General features: G+C 38.4%; 2 protein-coding genes across 2 annotated transcripts; one reads left to right on the forward strand and one right to left on the reverse strand.

Moving 5' to 3' along the window:
• Positions 1-1,754: 1,754 nt before the first annotated feature.
• On the forward strand, positions 1,755-8,983 carry stom (stomatin). The gene is made up of 7 exons (XM_056730684.1): positions 1,755-2,165; positions 3,389-3,498; positions 3,599-3,671; positions 5,375-5,457; positions 5,613-5,816; positions 6,283-6,417; positions 7,143-8,983. Exons 1-7 carry the CDS (start codon positions 2,105-2,107, stop codon positions 7,329-7,331), a joined length of 855 nt encoding a protein of 284 aa, XP_056586662.1. The 5' UTR covers positions 1,755-2,104; the 3' UTR covers positions 7,332-8,983.
• On the reverse strand, positions 8,984-20,285 carry gsna (gelsolin a). The gene is given in 17 exon segments (XM_056730683.1): positions 8,984-10,474; positions 10,714-10,774; positions 10,864-10,941; positions 11,055-11,176; positions 11,339-11,513; positions 11,584-11,754; positions 13,644-13,734; positions 13,890-14,023; positions 14,131-14,435; positions 14,518-14,650; positions 14,730-14,819; positions 14,895-15,044; positions 15,125-15,286; positions 15,766-15,920; positions 16,043-16,102; positions 16,105-16,239; positions 20,126-20,285. Coding segments are annotated over 16 exon segments (2,187 nt in total). The 5' UTR covers positions 16,235-16,239; positions 20,126-20,285; the 3' UTR covers positions 8,984-10,304.
• Positions 20,286-21,254: the final 969 nt, after the last annotated feature.

Here is a 21,254-nt window from a genome sequence, read left to right on the forward strand (position 1 = left end):
ATAAACTGGTCTCACAAAGCCTACCACAGTATACAATGCTACATTTTTTTATATACAAACAGTAGAAAAGAGATAGAAGTCCGAACTGATCGGTCAGGAGCTGACGGAAGAGATGTGTTTTTCAGCGATTCTTTAAGATAGCCACAGAATCTGCTGATCTTGAAGCAGCGGGCAGATCATTCCACATGTGGAGCAGATCCAGAAAAGGTACGTGAGAGCGATTTTTTTACCTTTTGGGATTGCACCACAAGACGTTGTTCGTTTGCAAAGCGTAGGGATCTTGCTGGTCTGCTTTAGCAGATGGTTTCCGACTACAAACCTGTTGCTCTCACGTCTGTGATTATGAAGTTGTTTGAGAGACTGCTCCGGGCCTACATGAAGGACATAACTGGACCCTTGATGGATCCTCTTCAGTTTCCCTACAGAGAAAACAAGTCGGTTGATAATGCAGTCAACATGGGGCTGCATTAGGTTCTGCAACACCTTGATGAAGATGGGAATTACGCAAGGATTTTATTTATGGACACTTCGGCCTTTAATACCAGCATTCCTGACCTTCACTAAGACAAACTGACCCAGCTCTCCGTGCCCACCCCAATCTTTCAATGAACAGCACTGTGGCTGCGGTAAAATCATTCAGGTTCCTGTGCACTACCATCTCTCAGGACCATTAAGACAGTTAAGACTATGACATCAGATACCACTAGAGCTATTGGGATGGTCCTCACTGCAGAACACAAGATCCAGGGTGCGAGTTAGGATCCAGATCCAACTCCTCCAACTAATGAGTAATCTATGGACAAGTTTGCATTCTGGGAAAAAACGGTGGGCCTAGGGATGTTAAACTACTGGAGGGTGAGTAGTTAATGGCAGAATTTTCCTTGCTATGATGTCTTGACCTGTGTCAAAAAAGTCTCGCGCCGGACAGGCCACTGTATCAGATTCTTGAGTCGGCGCAGTTGCTCTCCACCGACTTAGATGATCAAAAGCATGATGGAAAACGACTTGCTGACGACACATCTTAATGCTCATTGGCTAAGAATGACCGCTGGTTTTTAAGAAGTTCACAATTTATAGTAGTTTTTATATTTTGATGTAGATATGATAATAAAAACGCCTAGGTTAAATTGCATACTATAAAGGTATGATTAAATAAATAGCCTAATTAGGGCTTTGTTTTATGTATTTCTTACGTCCTATTTGTTGTCATTTTTACTTTATTGAATTTTATGTTGGTGTACATTTTCATTCAACATTATTCCATGAAATAAAAAGCCAATCCATCATAATAAAATGCCAAATGCACACATACATATTATATTACAGTGTACAACATCTTAACATGATGTGTTGCTTGCTTCTCACACCACGCAGGCTACATACATCCACATGCCTTTTAGAAAGCCTGAAATGACTTAGAAAGTAAGAAGGACTGTACCAATTGACCACTTCTTCAACAAAATTACGAATTACACGGACGTTCCTAGCAAAACGCGAACATTTGTTATTGCCACTTTGCCTTAAAAGCAACTTTTAATAATTTGAATAATACAATTTTTGTTGTTTAATTAAATCCTTGAAACCTTTTATTGTTGCCTTTTATTTTGAATAGTTGCAAGTTGCACATACACTGTAGACCTGATCAGTGAATACCGATCTGTACTGTGAACACAAAACAGCGAGGTTCGGGGCGTGTCCAACTTACAAGCTGTTTTGTGACTCCTCCCCTTCCTGCAGCCGCCTACTCTCGTCTTAATTTCAGGCGAGGAAAGGCGCATCTCAAACGAGCCTAATCTTGCACCCTGTCCGTCGGGTTCTGCAGTGAGGAGCTACTGGAGAGAGCTATTTGTGAGCAAAGCGTTTTTATGAACGGCTCTGGCGGTACATTTAAGTTGTTCGCCTATCGGTCTGCGCAGCGCTGCATCAAGTCACGGCTTTTGCGTGGTCAAAGGATACCCGCCCCCACCCTTAAGCCCAGCCCCACAACAATAACCACCCCCAGAGTTAGCTGTCCCGTTACGTATTATAAGCGTCTCCTGCAGTAAGTCCTCTGACGATTATCTGCGCAATATCAACCGTGAATAACTCAAAGATATCTCCTACAATGGAAGATGGCCGAGAAACATCTGCGATGAGAAACCAGAAGAGAAAGGAACGACAAATAGGTTGGTTATTCCTAAATTATTGGTCATTCTTTCAATATGCTTGCACGGTTGCTTTCGTTTGATATACGCCGCATTTTTTTTGCATTTAGTATAAAACGATAGTAGGTCAGCATATTGACACTGTCACCGTGTGCTTTATCCATTAGCTATTTTTTATTTTAAAGGATTAACGTTATTGTTACTGGCGCAGCAGCAAGGGTGTGTCTTCATGCCCCCTGTGCCAAACTAAGCAACAACAGGTGCTCATACCACAACAACATTACAGTACAGTCCTGTGTAAGAATATGTAAGTTATGTAACCAAGCGTTTGATCTGTTTATTTAGGCTGTGCAACAGGCAAACTTACTCTGTCATAAGTCATAATAATTATAATTATATAAACATAATATAAACAGAAAACGCATATGCATTGCCTATTACTAGATTCTGTTCAGTGTTTATTTTCTTTGCACTACACAACGTTAAGAGTTACTAAGTCTATATGCGCAGCAACAACATGGTACTGAGCATCACTATCTCGAAGATCTTGCTTGTAAAAACAAAGGTTGCATGATCAGTTCATTAAAGGGTTGATCTAATCATTCAGTAATCGACATTAACGTTAATGCTCTGTAATTGAATCACAGGCATACAATCCTATAGGTTTGTGTCAATTAATGTAATTTGCTTAATGTGTTATATCTGATAAACGTAGTGTTTCGATTCTATACTGTATTAGTGCTGCTGATCTTTAGTTTTTAAAACTCTTTTAGTTATTTGGCTCTGATAAATGCATCATTACATGCACATTGTTTAGCTCATCTTTCAATATTCCTTATCAGTCCATCCTTAGCTTATTACAGTTACATCTCTCTATAGATCAATGGTCCTACACAATTGGTGATAATGGTAGGTAAAATTTAAAAGAAATGTTGTTTTGTTTATTTCTTTCGGGACGCTTCCATTTGTTGTGTCTCATTTTCTCTAATGAGGACACGTTAACTTTGATGTGATCATTTTTTCTTAGATGTTCTCGGCTTTTAATAGTGATAATGCGCTGCTGAGGTACCCTAAAAAAAAAAAAAAATTCCCATAATGCATGCATTTCCGTTCGATCCTTCCATCTTGCAGTTAGTTTCTGTTTTTATGCACTGCGTGAGGGTTAATCCACATTTTTTGGGTCATTTTTTATTTCAAAGTAAACTCATGTGAGTCATACATATGACATTTCTTTATCTTTATAGCTTTGGAGAACACAGATGATGACATTGGCGTGTGTGGATGGATCCTGGTGGTGTTTTCTATTCTGCTCACGCTGATGACTCTGCCTATCTCCATATGGATGTGCATTAAGGTACTTAGTGCTGCTTGTTTGTCTCATGGGAGGCTTATTTTTCATGGTTCTATGCTTTTCTAAGACTCTCATTGTAAAATGAAAATACTTGTTTCCATAGATAGTTAAGGAGTATGAAAGGGCGATCATCTTTCGTCTGGGACGCATTTTACGAGGAGGTGCCAAAGGACCAGGTAAAAACAAAATCAATTTCAACATAATTTAAGCATTTGATCAATGTAATTGAATCAGTGTTGGTGATTCAAGCATCAGGTGTGATACAGAAATGCTTTCTGCAGTCAGTCTTTGTTGTTGTAGATAAGTGTGTGTGGTTAAATGTGACACTCTTTTACGGTCAACTTGTTTGTATTCATGCTGTGGCTGTTCACCACAATGTCTACTTGTCTAAAGGAGGAAAAATAAAACAACATGTTAGGCAAGAGAACAGAGGTGATCTGCTTTGAACAAACCAGATTGTGCGGTTTATTGAATTTAGTTGAGAGTGTAGAATCAATATTAATACTTTTAGAGGGTCTGCAAACGTTCTTGTGGAAGCAATGTTTTGTGGTATATTTTTACACACCATACATTTTTCTTTCACTGTTTCGAGATAGTCACATTACTGTATGGTTAATGTCTGTATTGGTGTCCCTGGTGTATATTTGTCTTTGCCGTGTTTTGGAATATGAATCCACAGGGCTTTCCCTTTAGGGTGCCTATTATTAGCTAATCCTGTCATTTCCTGAAAATCAACACAGCTGTGAATATATCAAACATATTCAGAGCGCTAAGGTGGTAAATCTAGATCTGGAAAGCAATATATAATCGGTTCTATAGGTTAGGCCGGCAAAGACAGCTTTGTTCTAGTTTTTTTGCAAATTCGCTATTGGGGTCTGTAAAACTATTTGTGACCATTCCCCACAACCATATTAAGAGAGAGAATGTAAGTGGAATTTTTCCAAAGTACGCTATTAAAACCTTTGAGCAAAGTCGAGGCGGACTTTATGCAAAATGCCCGTTTGCATTGGAGTCCTGATATACATCATATGGGTACTACTGTAAAGATCACCTCGCCCCTGGCTTCCTCTTATTGTTTCACTTTTTAAAAACTGGAATTTTTAAAGCAATTCACTGTAACACAAACACATTCACTGTATAAACAGGGAGCTAATAAATCTGGTAGTTTTTGTGGATAATGCCCAGTTTTTTTAAATGTCTACCAATGAAAGGCCAGCACACACACAGACCTGCTTGTCTTCCTGGTCACATATTTCCAAACCGCTTCTTGTCCCTATTTGCTTCTTCAGTCTTTTAATCCTTTACTTATCACTCAGGACTTTGGATTGTTCCACTGCGTTTGGTAGAAAGTGTCCAAATACTTAATTTGGAAAATGTATGTTTTCATGAACGATATTAAACTGTACATACATCTGTGTATAATAACTGCCTTATGGTTTGATTTTTGGCTTATAAATCAGTAACAATGACGTGTGTGGTTGAAGTTCTGGCTTCACATTTTATATTTGTAGTAGTATTTGTAAAAACGTGGTTAGCAAGTGCAATTTTTGATTTGAACTAGTTTGTTCACACAAAACATGAACTGATATGGGTTATTTTTCATCATTAAGCACAAAAATATCTAATCCTATAGACTGTCACTGTACAGAACTGTAGGATATCAATAGGATGTCAATGTGATCATTCATTATATTTGTGAATGCAGTCAGCTGAGTCCTGCTGTCAGAATGGAATTTGATTGGTTGCCAGACATGCAGTTAAATCAGCTCATTGAGAAATGTTGGTGGTATAGACTATAATATGTTTTGCAGTGTACGTAGCTGTTATCTTGGTGTGTATCTTAAATCTTCTTTTATATTTGCGTGTTTTCCTGCTGTAGGCCTTTTCTTAATCCTGCCCTGCACAGACAGCTTTATAAATGTGGACATGCGCACCATTACTTTTGATATCCCCCCTCAGGAGGTGAGATCACACATATGCACACAGACACACAGGCTTAAAAACATGTCATTTATCATTCGCAAAATATTTTTTATTTTTATAAATTCTATTTGTTTAGACTTTGGCTTTATTTGTTTGTTTTTCTTGTTGGTCACTCTGCTGATATTTTCTCACAGGTGCTGACAAAAGACTCGGTGACAGTGTGTGTAGATGGTGTGGTCTATTACCGTGTGAATAACGCTACGCTTGCGGTCGCTAACATCACCAATGCTGATGCTGCCACTCGCCTGTTGGCACAGACCACTCTGAGGAATGTGCTGGGCACAAAAAACCTGTCAGAGATCCTGTCAGACAGAGAGGAAATTGCCCACAGTATGCAGGTAAAACACACTACAATTCAAAATGACCTTTTTAAAAACTGATTTTATTAAAATGTTCCATTTTTGACATTCCTGCTACCTAACTTGTACTATAATCCGAACAAAAGCAAATATTTCTAGACAAAGCCTTCTTTTGAGCAAAATTCGTGAATGCCATTCTCTAGTGATAAAAGTTTGATCTCATCTCTGGTCGGATTCATTCAGACATTCTGTTACTTCAGGCAGTGTTTACACCGTTGTGTATCTGAGGTGTTAAAATATCCATCTTGAGTGAACTGTTAGCACATTTTCTCAGATGCTCAGTCTGCTCTTTGCTTATTACATCTGACATCCTTTAAAAAAACTTTTCAAGAACATTCATCATGGCAGGCCAGGCAGGCTCAGCACGCCTGTCCTGAGGAACATGAGGATATAAGTATTTCTGACAGGAAACGTTGAGCTGAACCTTGGATTTATGATTTTTCAGTCCTCTCTGGATGATGCTACAGATGACTGGGGTATTAAAGTGGAACGTGTGGAGATCAAGGATGTCAAACTGCCCTTGCAACTCCAGAGAGCCATGGCAGCCGAAGCTGAAGCGACCAGAGAAGCCAGAGCTAAGGTACCTTGGTGATGTTGCTACTTACTTGACCGTTATTACAATTAGCTAATCTGTTCACATGTCATTAACATATGAAGAAGTCCTTAAGGTACTGTACTGTTAAAGGTCAATGTGTAATATTTTGGAGGATCTATCGACAGAAATGCAATATAGCATACATAAATATGTGGTATGTTTTTCTTACCTTAGAATGAGCGATTTCTATCTCCATACACTGCGGGTGCCCTTAAACAGAATTCGCCGTGTTGTTTTACATTAGCCCTAAATGGACAAACTGCTCTACAGAGCGTGTTTCGTAAATATGTTATCTCCTTCGGCAAAGAGGCGAAATTGACAACATCTAACGTCTTGAGCCATTTGTTGCAGTTCGCAACCTCACCGCTAGATGCCGCTTAATTTCACTAACTTGTCCTTGAAGGGTCAAAGAATAGAGAATACAATTTAGTGTAAAACTAAGTGACAATATGCGTGTTAATTGCTTTCCTGTTTCTTAACAAGTTTCCTTTGTGTATAACACGTTTATGTGTATGTTACTCCTAGAAGACTGTGGGAATGGATATGTATTTTATTTTAGTGCATAAATGCTCAATTCTAAATTTGATGACAGTGTGAAAAATTGGTAGTATTCCAATGTTCCATTCGTGGTCGATTATATTAAGCCAAAGCAATTTTTTTACTCTGGTCATTGCCTCTATTCATCACCCCGTTTTTTCTGTTTTGTGTAGGTAATAGCAGCTGAGGGTGAAATGAATGCATCAAGGGCGCTGAAGGAGGCATCTCTGGTGATCGCTGAGTCTCCCTCAGCCTTGCAGCTCCGCTACCTCCAGACCCTCAACACAATTGCAGCAGAGAAGAACTCCACCATCATCTTCCCACTGCCCATTGACATTATGCAGTCTTTTATGAAGCACTGAGGATACAGCAACACGTACAGATGTATCCATGCAGAAGTGAGCAGACCAACGTTAGATGCCATGCACTTATGTGCATATAATATACATACAGGGGGGTCCAAAACTCTGAGACTGTTTGAAAATGAGCTGTTTTTGTTTTTACTGTTCGTAGGTTTTCATAGCAATATTCATTTATAGCAAAATTGTCTTGAAATCTTGAAGCTCATCATGAAAAGATATCATCACATGTTGCATAAATTCAAGCGCTCTCATTAAATCTAAATACTGTAACGAAATACTAAACTTTTGTGACATTTATATGAAACTTTCTTTTTTTAACACTAGAATCTGTAATTAAAAAAATTCAATATAGAAAATTTGAAATCAAAGCATTTTTTTAAATGGATCTGTTAGATTGGACCACACTAAATAAACACTTCATACACTCTTGTTCAGATAAAGACCGTTTCAACAGCAACCACATACAATTTCTTTTTTAAACTTATCTTCCAATAGACAAGAATCAATAACTGTTGAGTAGCGTTAATTCAATTTAATACAATTCATATACAAAAATATTTTTTATAAATTAACATGAATATAAATTGTTAAATTATAACCAAACACAGGACAATAGTTAACCTCATGTGCGTCCGATGAAACCGTTTATAATCTGATGTATGATCTGTAAATGTCTCAAGAAAAGAATGAAAGGAACACGTAGCTTTTATTTCTGGCTCACATATACAAGTTCAAAGATCTTTGGTCATGCATTGAGGAGAAATTACAACGATACAAACCTTTTGGTTGATCTTTTATAGAACATCTCTTGGTTTTATGAACGTATATGTGGTTTCATGCAAGCATAACCTTATCCATCTTTTTGCCAAATAGGTCAGCAAACATTCAAGGGTATATTTAGATAGTATCCGTTTTCAAGATATCAGCTGACATCAGCGCTTTATTGTGCCTACCAGTTTTTCTTGCCGAGGACCTTTATTAATGCTGTCCATCAATATAAAGCCTTAAGCCATATATTTAGATTGTTAGAACAATATTTACAGGTTTACACAATGCTCTTTTTAAACCAGGGTCTAGCATTTATTTAATTTGTTTATGACTTCATATGCATATATAATCAGGAGTTAAGATCTTATTTCATCCTTTCAGATCGTTGTTTAGCTCACACTTTCATATGTTATTTAATCCTCATAATCACAATGCAATAGTTAAACAATGAAGATAGAACAGGTGCTTATAAAATGAGTGTATTTGCTGCTTCAATATCAGAGGATAGAATTACACATTCTGTTTATTAAAGATGTGAATCTGGTTAAATGATTTCTGGTTAAAAAAAAATGCAGTACAGGTTAATCAGTCATTTTTATCAGTCTATTACAAATGTATATTCTGTATTCAATGTTTAATTAAATCTGTTTTTCTGTTCACTCACATCATAATTTTGTATTAAAACATTGTTTTTCAAGGCTTCACCCATTTGTGAGCATATCATGTAGCATATTTATTAAATGTCCCATTTCCTTTAGAAGATTAAATCATATAATATTATTTCAAGACTTTTAAAAGCATAAATTCTTTACCAGAGTTATTTTCTCAGAATGCTGTTATTAAGACTGTTTAATAAATCATAAAAGAACACCCTGGACACTCAATTGGGGTTGTGGTTCTTTATTTTACTACCATTTCCATCATTTTCGGTACAATACAATATGCATGGCAAAAGCAGCACTATCTAGATAGACGTGTTTCAGTCTCTGGTCAATTTCAACAGCAACTATTGCATGATATGGGCTCTGCATAGAGGAGAATGGCTTACATTGCCCTAGCCTGTGAACCTACCCCCATATGTTAACAAGTATGTCACTATTTATGCTCCATAAGTAGACATAAGGCAGGGACTTAGCCCTTTCACTTTTAACACTGCATAGGATATGTTGACCAATGCTGAGATTTGTCCACTTAAACTTTCTGAAACTGATGATGGATTAAGCCTAGTCATACATTTAAATCACAAATCAATAAGTGAAACGAAATAACACATTGAATTAGATTGAAGGCAGAATTACAGGATTTTCACAGCTCCCCCTGCTGGTTAAAATGCGTCATTGTTTATAGTGGCATGATCGTGGCTATGTTAAGAATGGAATACTTGTATGCTAATGCTTACTGAATACTGTACAGTACACACTTCATACTTCCCGCTATATTTTTGTCTCACTTATAATATAAAATATACTTTTCTATAGCATACTGTTTATTTGTATTATGGTGCCACTGTAAACAACAAATTCCTTTATCTAAAATATAACATTTCTAATTGAACTAAGACACTATAGGCTACTGTTGCAAGTAAAACAGTATACAAAAGTTGAAAACAAAAAGCTTGACACATTTTTATAGACGCCTATTCTGTTAGAAAACATTGTGACGCGTTTTTGTAGGCGGAGCTTAGGTGGAGGAGGCAGAAAGTTACCCCCTGACCGCATTACTAGTGCTAGGTAGCACGTTTTATTTGTTTGCTTTTGACAATGACTAGAAAAAATAATAGTAACCTACAGGCACGCTTTTGTTTGTGAATGTGTACCGGAAGTTAAGTTGGGGTCACATAAGTGCGCATGCGCAGTTACGTTTGTTTATGTTGTTAATATGAAACCGTCTATGAGGATGACCATGTGCGTTTTCATCTGATGCACTTCATTAGAGTCGGGTGTTTAAACCAGATCAACGCAAAAGCATTTTACAGTTTAAATTAACATTAAAGTAACATTGCAGTGCAGGTGACAAACGCTTAAATATAAAGCAACCAGGTTAAGAATGAATAAAAATGGGGAGGGGCAGTAAGGTGTCTTATTAAAAATTGCCCTTTTATTCTGATCTAGGTCCATCTTTCGTGCTCTAGATGGTTTTAGATCTAAAGGCAGTTTTGATCAGCTTGCAGTAAAGAAGTATAGCTGAAGGGCCAGAAGTCAAGGTTTACAGCTCAAGCTCAGCCATGGCTCTTTCCAGGGGGTCGGTGGTCCAATAATCGTGGTCCCAGCCCAGAAACCAGCCTGTGAAAGTGGGCGGCTCAAAGCCCTGTTTGATCTTCACGATGGATGTGCGCAGGTCACGGTTAGCTGGGTCGGTCTGAATGTATTGGGCAGCTGTGGAGAAATGATAAAGAGGTGTAAGTATATCACTTATGTTTTGATTTTAGTTATGGTTTAAACCTTGTATGGTTTTCATGTTTACGAGACTGTTTATGACATTGCAATCGTGACACTTATCACTGACACAATAGCATTCTTACTGCACAGAAAATCAACTCAAATTCTTCTTGACTGGCTGCAGGACTTACACGGTTTCTGTATTGTGTTAACATAAGGGTTGTAAAAAGTCTCACCTGAAGTCATAGCTTCAGTCTTCTCCTCATCATGAGCCTCATTACCGATCCAAACAAACACCTACAACACATCAAGACTCATTAAATTGGCGATCATGATGATGCATCCAATTCACAGGTGTATTAAAAGGAACATGTGAGTCAACTCACCTGGTCCCAGGTATCAAGGATCATGACATCATCTGTAGCCAGGTCTTCTTGGGTCATCTCTCCAGGCACCTCCTCAATCTGACAGCCACACATCAATATCAGTTTATTATCAAAACCCACAGCTCATATGCACTTAAAAATAAATCAGCAAATTGTTTAATATTCATCAAATCTAAATCCTTTTTTCTCACAATGAAGTTGCCGGTTTTGTTAGAGCAGGCAAACAGTCTTGGCGGGTGGGCATTCATCTTGTCCTTCAGCCTGGATGATGTGCGGTAGTCTGCTTTTCCTCCCAGAGCGTTCCAGAAGCCGTCTGCAAAAGTAAAATGCAGAAAAGTATTCATATGAGCTGCTACCGTAATGGTCACACAGTATTGAGAAAAAGGTTTCTAAGAAAATTGGGAATAGTGAGACTTATTGTTTAAATAAGTTGTTCTTAAAAGCACAAATAAACTGAGTCTAAAAAGGTCTTTACTGTTTTCTCCTCCTTCATTCAACAATGAGGGTGAAACTCCAAGAATGTCACACAGCTGCTTTGCCCCATGTTTCTCTGTATCGCTGGCTCCACGTCCCACCCACAAGAAAGAACCGTCTGGGGTCACCAGGACGAAAGCGTCATTGGAGTTCAGATTGGAAGTCTCTGCATCGATCTTAAAGTGACAACAGCTCCGATTTAGCAAAGTTTGCACTTCACCTGGAGACTTTTTTTAAGATACTGACCTCCACAGCTCGCGAGGACCCTGCAGAGTTAGAGCGCACTTGGAACAGGCGTGTCTCGGCTGGTGCCGTCTGACCACCTTCCCTGGAGGTGCCACCCTTGTGCACCACCATGGGCTTTCCTCCGAACAGACTCATCAGGTGAGCTGGTTCCTTACCCTGGACCACCCGTGCCTGAAAAATACACACAGTGTAGAACGAGGTCACAGTATTTTGGTTGTTTAGTTGGTAGATGCGTGCCAAATTAGGCAGGCAAGTTGTGTATCATGCTCTCATCCTCGAACATTTGTAATCACACATTTAAATGTTTGACTTCTGTGTAAAAAAGATCTGTACTGTCCATTGCTTTGCCCAATGTAACATGCAGGTCCCTGAAGAAAAGCTAAGCCACTGGCCTGTATGACAAACAACAGTCATTTTAATTGTTGTAAGTAATTCCACAAGGTGGCAGTGTTGAGCTCTCTGTGAAAATGTTGTGCTTACGCCAACCTTCCAATCCTCCTTTGTGTCTGCAGTGATGACAGTGTTTTTTTCGATGTTGCTCTCTTCTGAATTGTGTGGTTGTATTTACTGGAATGTTATTTTACATTTTGTCCCTGAAACCTCACTTTAGTATGTGATACTTGGTAGAAAAAGACATGCTTTAAAAGAACATACTGGATCAGAACAGAGATGCACATTCTCTGGATGTTGTTTAGTGCACTGCACACATGATCTACTAGAGCATTCTACATTAAATGTGCTTTCGTAACTATTCAGAAACGAGTTCTTTCATTTCTACAGTTTTATAGCAGACAGCATGCATAATACAGACTAAAACGACACTCGGAATGAGGAAAATTCTCAAAGATGCAAGACGGAGCATTTCTGTTAATGTTCACATGCTGACTCACGAAAGTAATCTGTCAATGCGGAACACAGTTCGTACTTTTGTACGGATGACAAAATATCAATGTGTACACACAGACACAAGCAGGCCTACACAAGTGGAGGCGTGTGCAGGGATAGAATATTTCCGTGTACAGAGTCTTGCAGAAGATCTCCATAGTCTTTGAATTTATTAATCAAATTAAACACCAATGACATCAGTGATATAACTGAGGCCTTAAAGGTACAGTACACTCAAATAAAAATTCTTCCAAAATGTTCTGTCGAAATTTACTAACCCTCAACTTGTTCCAAATCTGTTTATATTTCTTTGTTCTAATGAACACTGAGAAAAATATTTTGAAGAATGCTTCCAAAACAGTTCTTGGCCACCATTGACTACCACAGTAGAAAAAATTACAATGGTAGTCAAAAGTGCTTCTTTCCCACATTTTTAAAAGATAAGACAAAGATAACTGTTTGGTTCCTTTAAAAGGACAGATCATACAAAAATGAAATGTCTTCATTTATTTACCCATTATGTTGTTCCCTATTATTACCTATTATTCTGTGCAACACAATTGCGGATTGACAGCCACTGTCTCCATTTAAATTAAGGGAAGCAATGATAGTGAATGGTGACTGAGGTCATCAGTTCCTGCTCTGCCTATTGTGTTTAAAAAAACACTTCTGTATGAATTTGGAACATCATGAGGGGTAGCAAAATGATAGATGAAATACCTTGACATTTTTATCTGCGGTTTACCTAAAAGTAACATGTAAAAATGTTAAAACACAGCTTCCCCTAAATCAGGTAGCTTTATTCTAGAGTGATGATGATTTGTTGGATTACAATTTTTTTTTTGATAACTGTACACTGACATTCTATCCGGGAGTTTGGATACCTGAGTTGTGAGGGGAATGCCAGCCATCTAAAGGATGTTAGATTTAAATAAAGGACAGGAAGGAAAGACAGAGGAGGAAGTTGATATAGCAGATGGAAAAATCAAGGAATGTTGTCAGGACAGGCTCAGAAGATTCGCAGAAACAGCACAGCAGGGAACCACATGACATGGCTAAACTAAGCACGATGAGGCAAAAATGCTATGATTGATCTATACAATATATATAATTTTGCTTTAATTAACACACATATAGATGTGAATGTAATCGCAAAATAAATTCTATAATGTTACCTGTACAGGTCCACCTCCAAGCTCATCGTCCAGCTGGGCCCCTAAGATGGCAGATGCCCCGATCTCATCTTGTGATGAATCCTTACCCTGCCTGCGACAGACATCATACATCAATGCTTAAAGAGCAGGATGATCTAATTTAATTTCTCTAATGACAAAACATAGCATGTATTCTTTTATGTGTCAGATAAACCAATACAGTAAAAGTCTGACAGCAGGGGGCGCATGGGAGCGATTAAATCATACCAGATGTAGATAATGTGGCCTTGTCTGCCTCCATGGTGATAATTGTAAAGGATAATGTAACTGTCTCCACCATAGAACTGGCCATAAGTAGAGGGGTCTACTGGAACCTTGTCTGCCCCTTCGATACGCCAGATCTGTATAGTAGCGGTTGGCACAAAAAATTAAAGAATATTAACCTAGTTTCCTGCAATATTTTGAGTTTACAGACACAAATCTAAAGATGAGAGCAACACTGACTGACCTGTTTCTCTCCATTGCCATCATCGATCATGCCATGCTGAGCAGCCATGGCCGGAGAATCATGCAGGGTGGAGGCGTCAAATGGCACCTTCTCAATCTTAGCGATGCTGTTGGAGACGTGAGCCACACCCAAGCCCTCCGTCTGGTCCACATCAGTCCATTTTTTAAAGAACTGCTTGAATAGAGGAGTCTCGCCCATCTCTGGAAGAATCTGCACCTGCGTATGCTTGGGGTAACCCATTTTCTTAATGAACTCATCAGCTCCCTTCATGGCAGCCTTTCGTTCCTCCATATTGGCATCTTTGCCTGTAAGGGGGACACCAGGATGATGTAAAAGTTCCCTTTTCGGAAGACGCAGTCGTTGTGATTGAGTGTTGCATTAGCCTACCTTTCCAAACAAAGATCCTGCCATCCGAGCCGTGGTCCAGGATGAAACAGTCGCTTGATTCTAGCGCGCTCTGGGAGAAGGGGTTCTCAGCGGCCACCAGAGCAATTGCCATATTTCCACCGGCGTCCGACACCTATTGGATGAAAAACGGGTATTTAAACTGGGACCCAAACAGTTCGATGACTCGAAAGGTTGTATTGACATTTTGGTACCTTATATAGTTTGGCCATCTTCCTATTGGAGGCGTCAGCCTGGATGTCATCAGATGCTCCTTCAGGCAGGTCTGGCTTTTCTCCAAGAACCTTTCAACACATAAATGAACTATGAATTGTGTCCAATTCTGAGCATTTCAAATTGTACAAGCGTAAATTGCATACCTGCAACATCTTCTCTCGTTCCATTCCTTCATCGCAAACGTACACCCGAGCACGACCACTGCGTTCATTGTCACGAATGCCTTTCGCGAGTTGAGTAGCTTTTAGCTTCTCAAAGCGGTTGCTCTCTGAACCGCACCACTGATAGATCTCCTGTAAAACACACAAAGTAAACATGGTTACGATTAAATCATTTTTCTAATTGTTATTATTATTATTCATATGATACCTACATTGCCCAAGTCCAGAATAAAGCAGTCTCCCTGGTTGAAGCTGTCCCAGGAGACTGGTACCTCTGTTGCCCTGATGACACGTCGACCTTTGACATGCAGCACACGCTGCATTATAACTTCATTGGTAACCACATGCTTGAACCCAGAAGCAACTCCACCTTTCTGAAGAAAAATGGGCTGTCTTTAAAGTGCATGCCTTGCAAACATTGAGAGTATATTTTGCAAAGTGAATTTTTTTCCATCAAATGCACAATATCTCTCTATTATGAATTAAACTGCTTTCTCATTTGTTGTTATGCTCCTAAAGCAATATACACTCAATTATTAATATCACATCCACCGCATGACTGCACTTAAAATTTTGAAATGTAACGGTGTCTTATTTTTGATCCTACAATCTTTATATCCATCATGTTGCACTATATATATATGTAATTTTATATATAATATATTATTATTTTATATTCATGTACAAAGACATTTCTTTCCAGATAATATAATTCTTGTATAGAATAATTCTTCTTCTAATTTTTTTGAATCTTTTAAATTATATAATTCTTGCAAAGTGTGGGCAGAGAGTCATACCAAGCATTTTTTACGGCATGTTGTGCTGTGTAGCTTGAAATACTTGGGTCACTCACCATGTACTGTATTCCTTTCTTAAAGTAGCCCAGGAAAGCTTCAGACTCATGGCCTTGCACTTCACGGTACTGGATGGGTTTTCCACCCAGATAGTCATCCATCTGCACTGTGAAAATGGCAGCTGCCCCACTCTCATCCTGAGTGCAGTAATCACCTGTTAATAAAAAAAGAAAGAGGTAATGCTTAAAAACGACATTATTGCTGGACCTCTCAAAATGTTTTTGTTGGAGTGCTGAACGAATGCAAATTCTCTTTAAAACAGCACTGTGCTCTTACCCAACCAGAAGTGGAGGTCATATTGTAAGTTGCCTGAACGTTGTTTGATGGTATTGAGATCAAGTAGGCGTCTCCTGTGTAGAACCCTCCATAAAGGTTCTGGGGAACAGCAACCAAATCAAACTTCTCGATTCTCCACACCTGGAGCCCAGGCTCTTTGCCTGCTCGCTCAAACTCGGGGTGGTACACCATGCTGTCTGCAAAAAGAGAGACATGTAGTTTATGTAGACCAATTTAGAAAAGAAACAAATGTGTAGTCATCAATTTGTGCGCTACAGGGGTGCCGTGATGGGGAGGATTAGATGTAGTGCTGTGGTCACCCAGGGGTGGCCGGTATAACCTCATACATCTATGATTGTGGTATTTGGGGCATAAAGTACAAATCCCTGGGGGCTGAAGTATAAACCCTAGCGGTATACCTGATTGGGAGTACACTTTGAGTTCTATGTCATAAATTTAGCAAAATGCTTAAAGCATAAAATACATAATCATAAATAAATTAAATGATCCATTTAAATACATGGGATAGTTCACCCAAAAAATTTAATTCTGTCCACATTTTACATCCTCCTTCAACATCTGTATATGACTCTTTCTTCTGTCAAACACATAGAAAGTTATTTTGAAGTCATAAAATGAAGTCAGTGGGGTCCAATGTTACCAATGCTTTAAAATATCTTGTTTTGTGTTCTTCAGAACATTAAGTCACATAAATTGACATGAGGGTGGATTGAAATGATAAAAGAATTAACATTTTTGGTTGAACTATGTTTACAGTTATTATTTTATAAACTCAAGTTGTCTCCCCTCATTCAATTCCTCCACATCTTGGAACATTTTTTCTGTGAGTTTATGGCAATTCCTTCCAGGATTACCTGATCAATATCTTTTATAACAGCTCTGCATTGGGAGCCTACAAAGTGATGATCTTTCAAAATTCTGCAGGTTTTAAAATGGATCAATAGAGTAGAGTTTGAACACCCCCACGTTGCAGACTAATCCCAGTGAACAGGCCACTTTAAAAATCCAGTGGCTGGGAGTTTCCCTCTGTGCTGATGGACAATTGTGTTTGACGCAGGAAAAAGGAAGAGCCGTGACTTACACTGTTAGAGTGACAGGGCCAACCGTGCACAGTGTATACAGATTATTCATTCCACAGACTTTCATGTACAAATTCCTGCATGTATTATTTGCGGCAAACAGTGTCCCCTAAGGCCTCTGAGAGGGTAACCGTGTCAGCTGTGCTTTCTGCCCACTTGTGGGGTGGGGACATAAAGTTTGGGATGTTTTAGACATGAGTCATTCAGATCGGTCAGAAATTTTAGGCTTTTCCACAGCCATTCCTAAGAGGGGGAAAACTGGAATCCATCTTTAAGAAAGGATCTGTATTCACTAAGAGTAGGTCTATGTTATTCAATCATCGTTTACACAATATGCATTCACACATACTCTATACAGGTAACACGCGGTTTCCTGAAGGGTGTTCCGGTTACTGCATGGAGAACACAAAAAAAGTTCTGGTTTGGGCTTTGTTACGAACCACAGAAACCATAGAAACAAAAACTTAGTCATTGGTTCCAATGCCAAGCAATCTAAAAAAACCACTTCATTTTTAAGACAGGATGAGGAACACGTCCACTTCCAAATATGGGGCTCTATGTCAGGGTCTACTAAGTGTCTACCAACTGTGTCCTTGTCTACAAACCTGAATTCCATTGCATAAATATATAGTCTCGCTATGTTTTTGAAAGATCATTTCATGAAAATATTACAGTACTGCTGAATATTTAAGATGACTGAACAACTTAAAAGCCCTACAGCTGTTATCATGAATTCATTGACACATTCTTTTTAGCTCTTACCGCTGCTACTGCAGCACGTGCTTCACAATAAGGAGTTTATTTTGAGACAGATCTAGGCATGCTAAGGCTTGAGATAACAGAAATAGATGTTTTGGTTATATTGCGATTCTTCACAACGCTCAGACTTTGGTCTATACGTGTTGATGTATTCACAGGCTTAAGTGACAGTTGTTTCCACTAGAAGTATTCTAAACAGACAGCATCACAACTATCTTAGAGAAATGTTATTTAAAATGGACAATGTTTCATGCTAATGACTAAACTCAGTCTACTGATCCTGGTTCCTTGTTTGTGGATCGCATGAATTACTTCATAAATAAGAGGCTGTGTACTATCTGAACTGTGCATGTCTGATATATCTGATGCAGTAGCCGCCAATCTGCTAGCCCACAGGGGACTATAAATAGTCGAGGTCATGTGACATTTGCTTATGGGTCTAAAAAGGAGGGTGCCTATAAACACTCCGAACGGGCCTTTATACTGTGACATTGTTTCTTCACTGTTCTTGTGTTATAACTAATTCGTATACATTGGGATATTGGGATAGAGTCCATATCTTGGTCGTAATTCTATTAAATTTCCATTAAACATAAAAGGAAACTATGGTGAAATAACTTTAAAAACACATGTGACTGCATCTGCCTAAGAATGTAGTAACGCATCTTCTAGCAGCTTCCTGAATTTAATACCTACTATGCAAATCAATGTACTATTGATATAACCCTCAATTAGAAAACAAACCTGACAAATCTCGGTTTTTCATGGAGAAATCCTTAAATCTCTCAGGGTGATTCAGGTTTTCCCTCCTTACATTGCTTAATACAGCTGAAGCTCTTGAGAAAACATCTCAGTTTGGGCCCTATAAAGCTAGCTTATCCTGAGCTCCCATCACAGACCAACCTCTGACTGCTGTGTTTACCAAAGGAGAAAACAGACTAAACACAGAGTACACCGTCTGTACAGCCCAACGACGTTGAAAAAATACTAGTGGATTGAGAAAGGCAATTCAATAGAGGAACATGTCCAAGAGGTCAAAGTCTGAGCTATTAAGGGTGTGACACTGTTTGCTACAACAGATTTGCTTCAAGCAAAGTGTCAGACTCGAACACGCCAGTTAAGTGCATCCTGCCAGTATAAGGAATTGACAAACTTCAAACACTCAAACAAATCATAAAATGTGAGCTTGATTAAGGTTGTTCTAGTCTGTTTAACACCTTCGCTGACACCTTTGATTCCCTGAAGAGAAAACTCATGTGCAGCACTTCCTCTTCAACTACAGCATCTTTACCACAAAGTCAATATTTGGTAAAGTAGGATGTGTTGCCAAGGTAACAGATGATAAATGCACAGAGGGGCTGATGATGAGTAATCAAAAGTGGAACTTCATAACACATGACACGATGCTATAGGCCTTAACGGTCTAAATTATGTGGCCAAATACTTTACAGAAAGCAATATATCAACTGTGTCCAAGTAGCCCCATGTGACTTCCCTGTTCGAATGGTTTCCATAACAAAATCATTATAAACCATCAGCTGTTTACCACTACCAACAAAATTCTGTTATGTACTCGGTTTGGGCCAATTTCCAGTAGGATTTAATGGTGTTTTATCAGTTCCCACCTCACAGTTATGACATTCAACCAGTACACATTACAAGTGGAGACCCACACATTCTTTAGTTTCAATTAAACTATACCATTACAACCATTAAATACAAACACTGCCTTGGTTTTAGAAGGGTTTTGTTAATAAGTTATTGCCAGATAAGTTACTCCTTCTGAGACAAGCTCTCTCCATACACTCCAAACATCATCAACAGTAGGTTACTTTTCCAAATGCCTGGTCGCTGCAGACTGCGCACTTCCAAAAATCCGCATAATCGAAACGCATCCTGGAATTCAGGATTTATAAATCTCCATATATGGCTTTGTTTGAAGAGCACGTCTTATATCCAAACACTGAAATCATGCGCTTTTGCAAATTAATATTAATAATAATTTGCATGGGCTTTAAATGCTGAATGTGTGTTTTTGAGTTCAGACTGTCCCATGCTGAAATATCCGATGCGTAAGCGGACTCACAGATCTAGTGGGAACATTGCACCACATAAATAATCGCGCAGAGACGCTTGCTTGAAATGTAACAGTTTATCTCAAAACTCAAATTTCAGATGACTGTTATTTCGTTGAAAAGGAGACGATTAAATAGTGCAAACTTACCTTAGAATGACTGGAGTCTGGATACAGAGTTTGGATGACTGGATTCGGTAGAGCACAGTTACTTTAATAGTACTGTATTGTTATGACTGGACAGGACAACACCCATCTGATTCACACAGCTTCCGCTGAAGTAAACCCTATCCAGGACCAGGGCAATCCAGGCATTTAAACCCCTCCCCTATAACAACCGAACAGGGCAAATCACTGCCACCTACTGCGCCACGTGGACACTACGCACAGTTTTTCCTACTGTGCATTTATTTCCTGTTTCACAAATGTGTTATGGCAACCACAGGCTTCAGTCACAAAGTTGTTATAGTTATTGTTACTGCAACGAAACCCACCACGAGCACCAAAACAAACAATGTCTATGTTAAACTATTTTTTTTTAAATTAAATGTCCTATGTTAAAGGAAACTCAATGTGGTGTGGTTCATATTATCTTGGGGAAGACTGAACTGTCAGCAGTTAACATTATTAAAATATTTTCAACAGTTTTAAAATGCATATTTATTGAGTTATAAATGTAACAAACATTCTATGATACCCCAGAGAGGTAAATGGTGTGAAGGGATGTGATTCTATCTAGTTTATTTTCTTTAGCCTAAAGTATATGTGTTTAACTTTATTAGAATGTGTGGTGTTATGCAGAAAACTTGCAAATATGACCAATTTTCATATAAAAGAAAATGTTATATTTTATTTAAAAATGGCACCATCTTCCTATTATTAGAAAGGTCTAGATTTGTAATAATTTTTCTGTTGTGAAAAGTTTTTGTTTAAAAATCATTTTAAATATATTTTAAAAAAAGATTAAGAAAAGAAGAAATGCTTTTTATAAATTATGACTCTTGTTTGCCAATCCAAATGAAGAATGACCTTTACAAACGTTCAAGTTTTGTAGATCGTTGGTTTGAGCCATGACTGGATAGTTCCTTTACTGAACAATGGGAAACATTATGTGAAAGTAACATTCTCATGTATAAGGTCATGTTCCCACCACTATGATGGACAAATGAAGAGTTTGGTTCCAAAATGAGAGAACACCGTTTTTGAAAAATTTCAGAAATCATGTTTTTTTATTGTGCATTCCAATTAATATCAATCTAACTGCAGTTGGTTTGTTTTG

Source organism: Triplophysa dalaica, chromosome 19 (genome assembly GCF_015846415.1).
Source record: "Triplophysa dalaica isolate WHDGS20190420 chromosome 19, ASM1584641v1, whole genome shotgun sequence".
NCBI classification, from domain to species: Eukaryota; Metazoa; Chordata; class Actinopteri; order Cypriniformes; family Nemacheilidae; genus Triplophysa; species Triplophysa dalaica.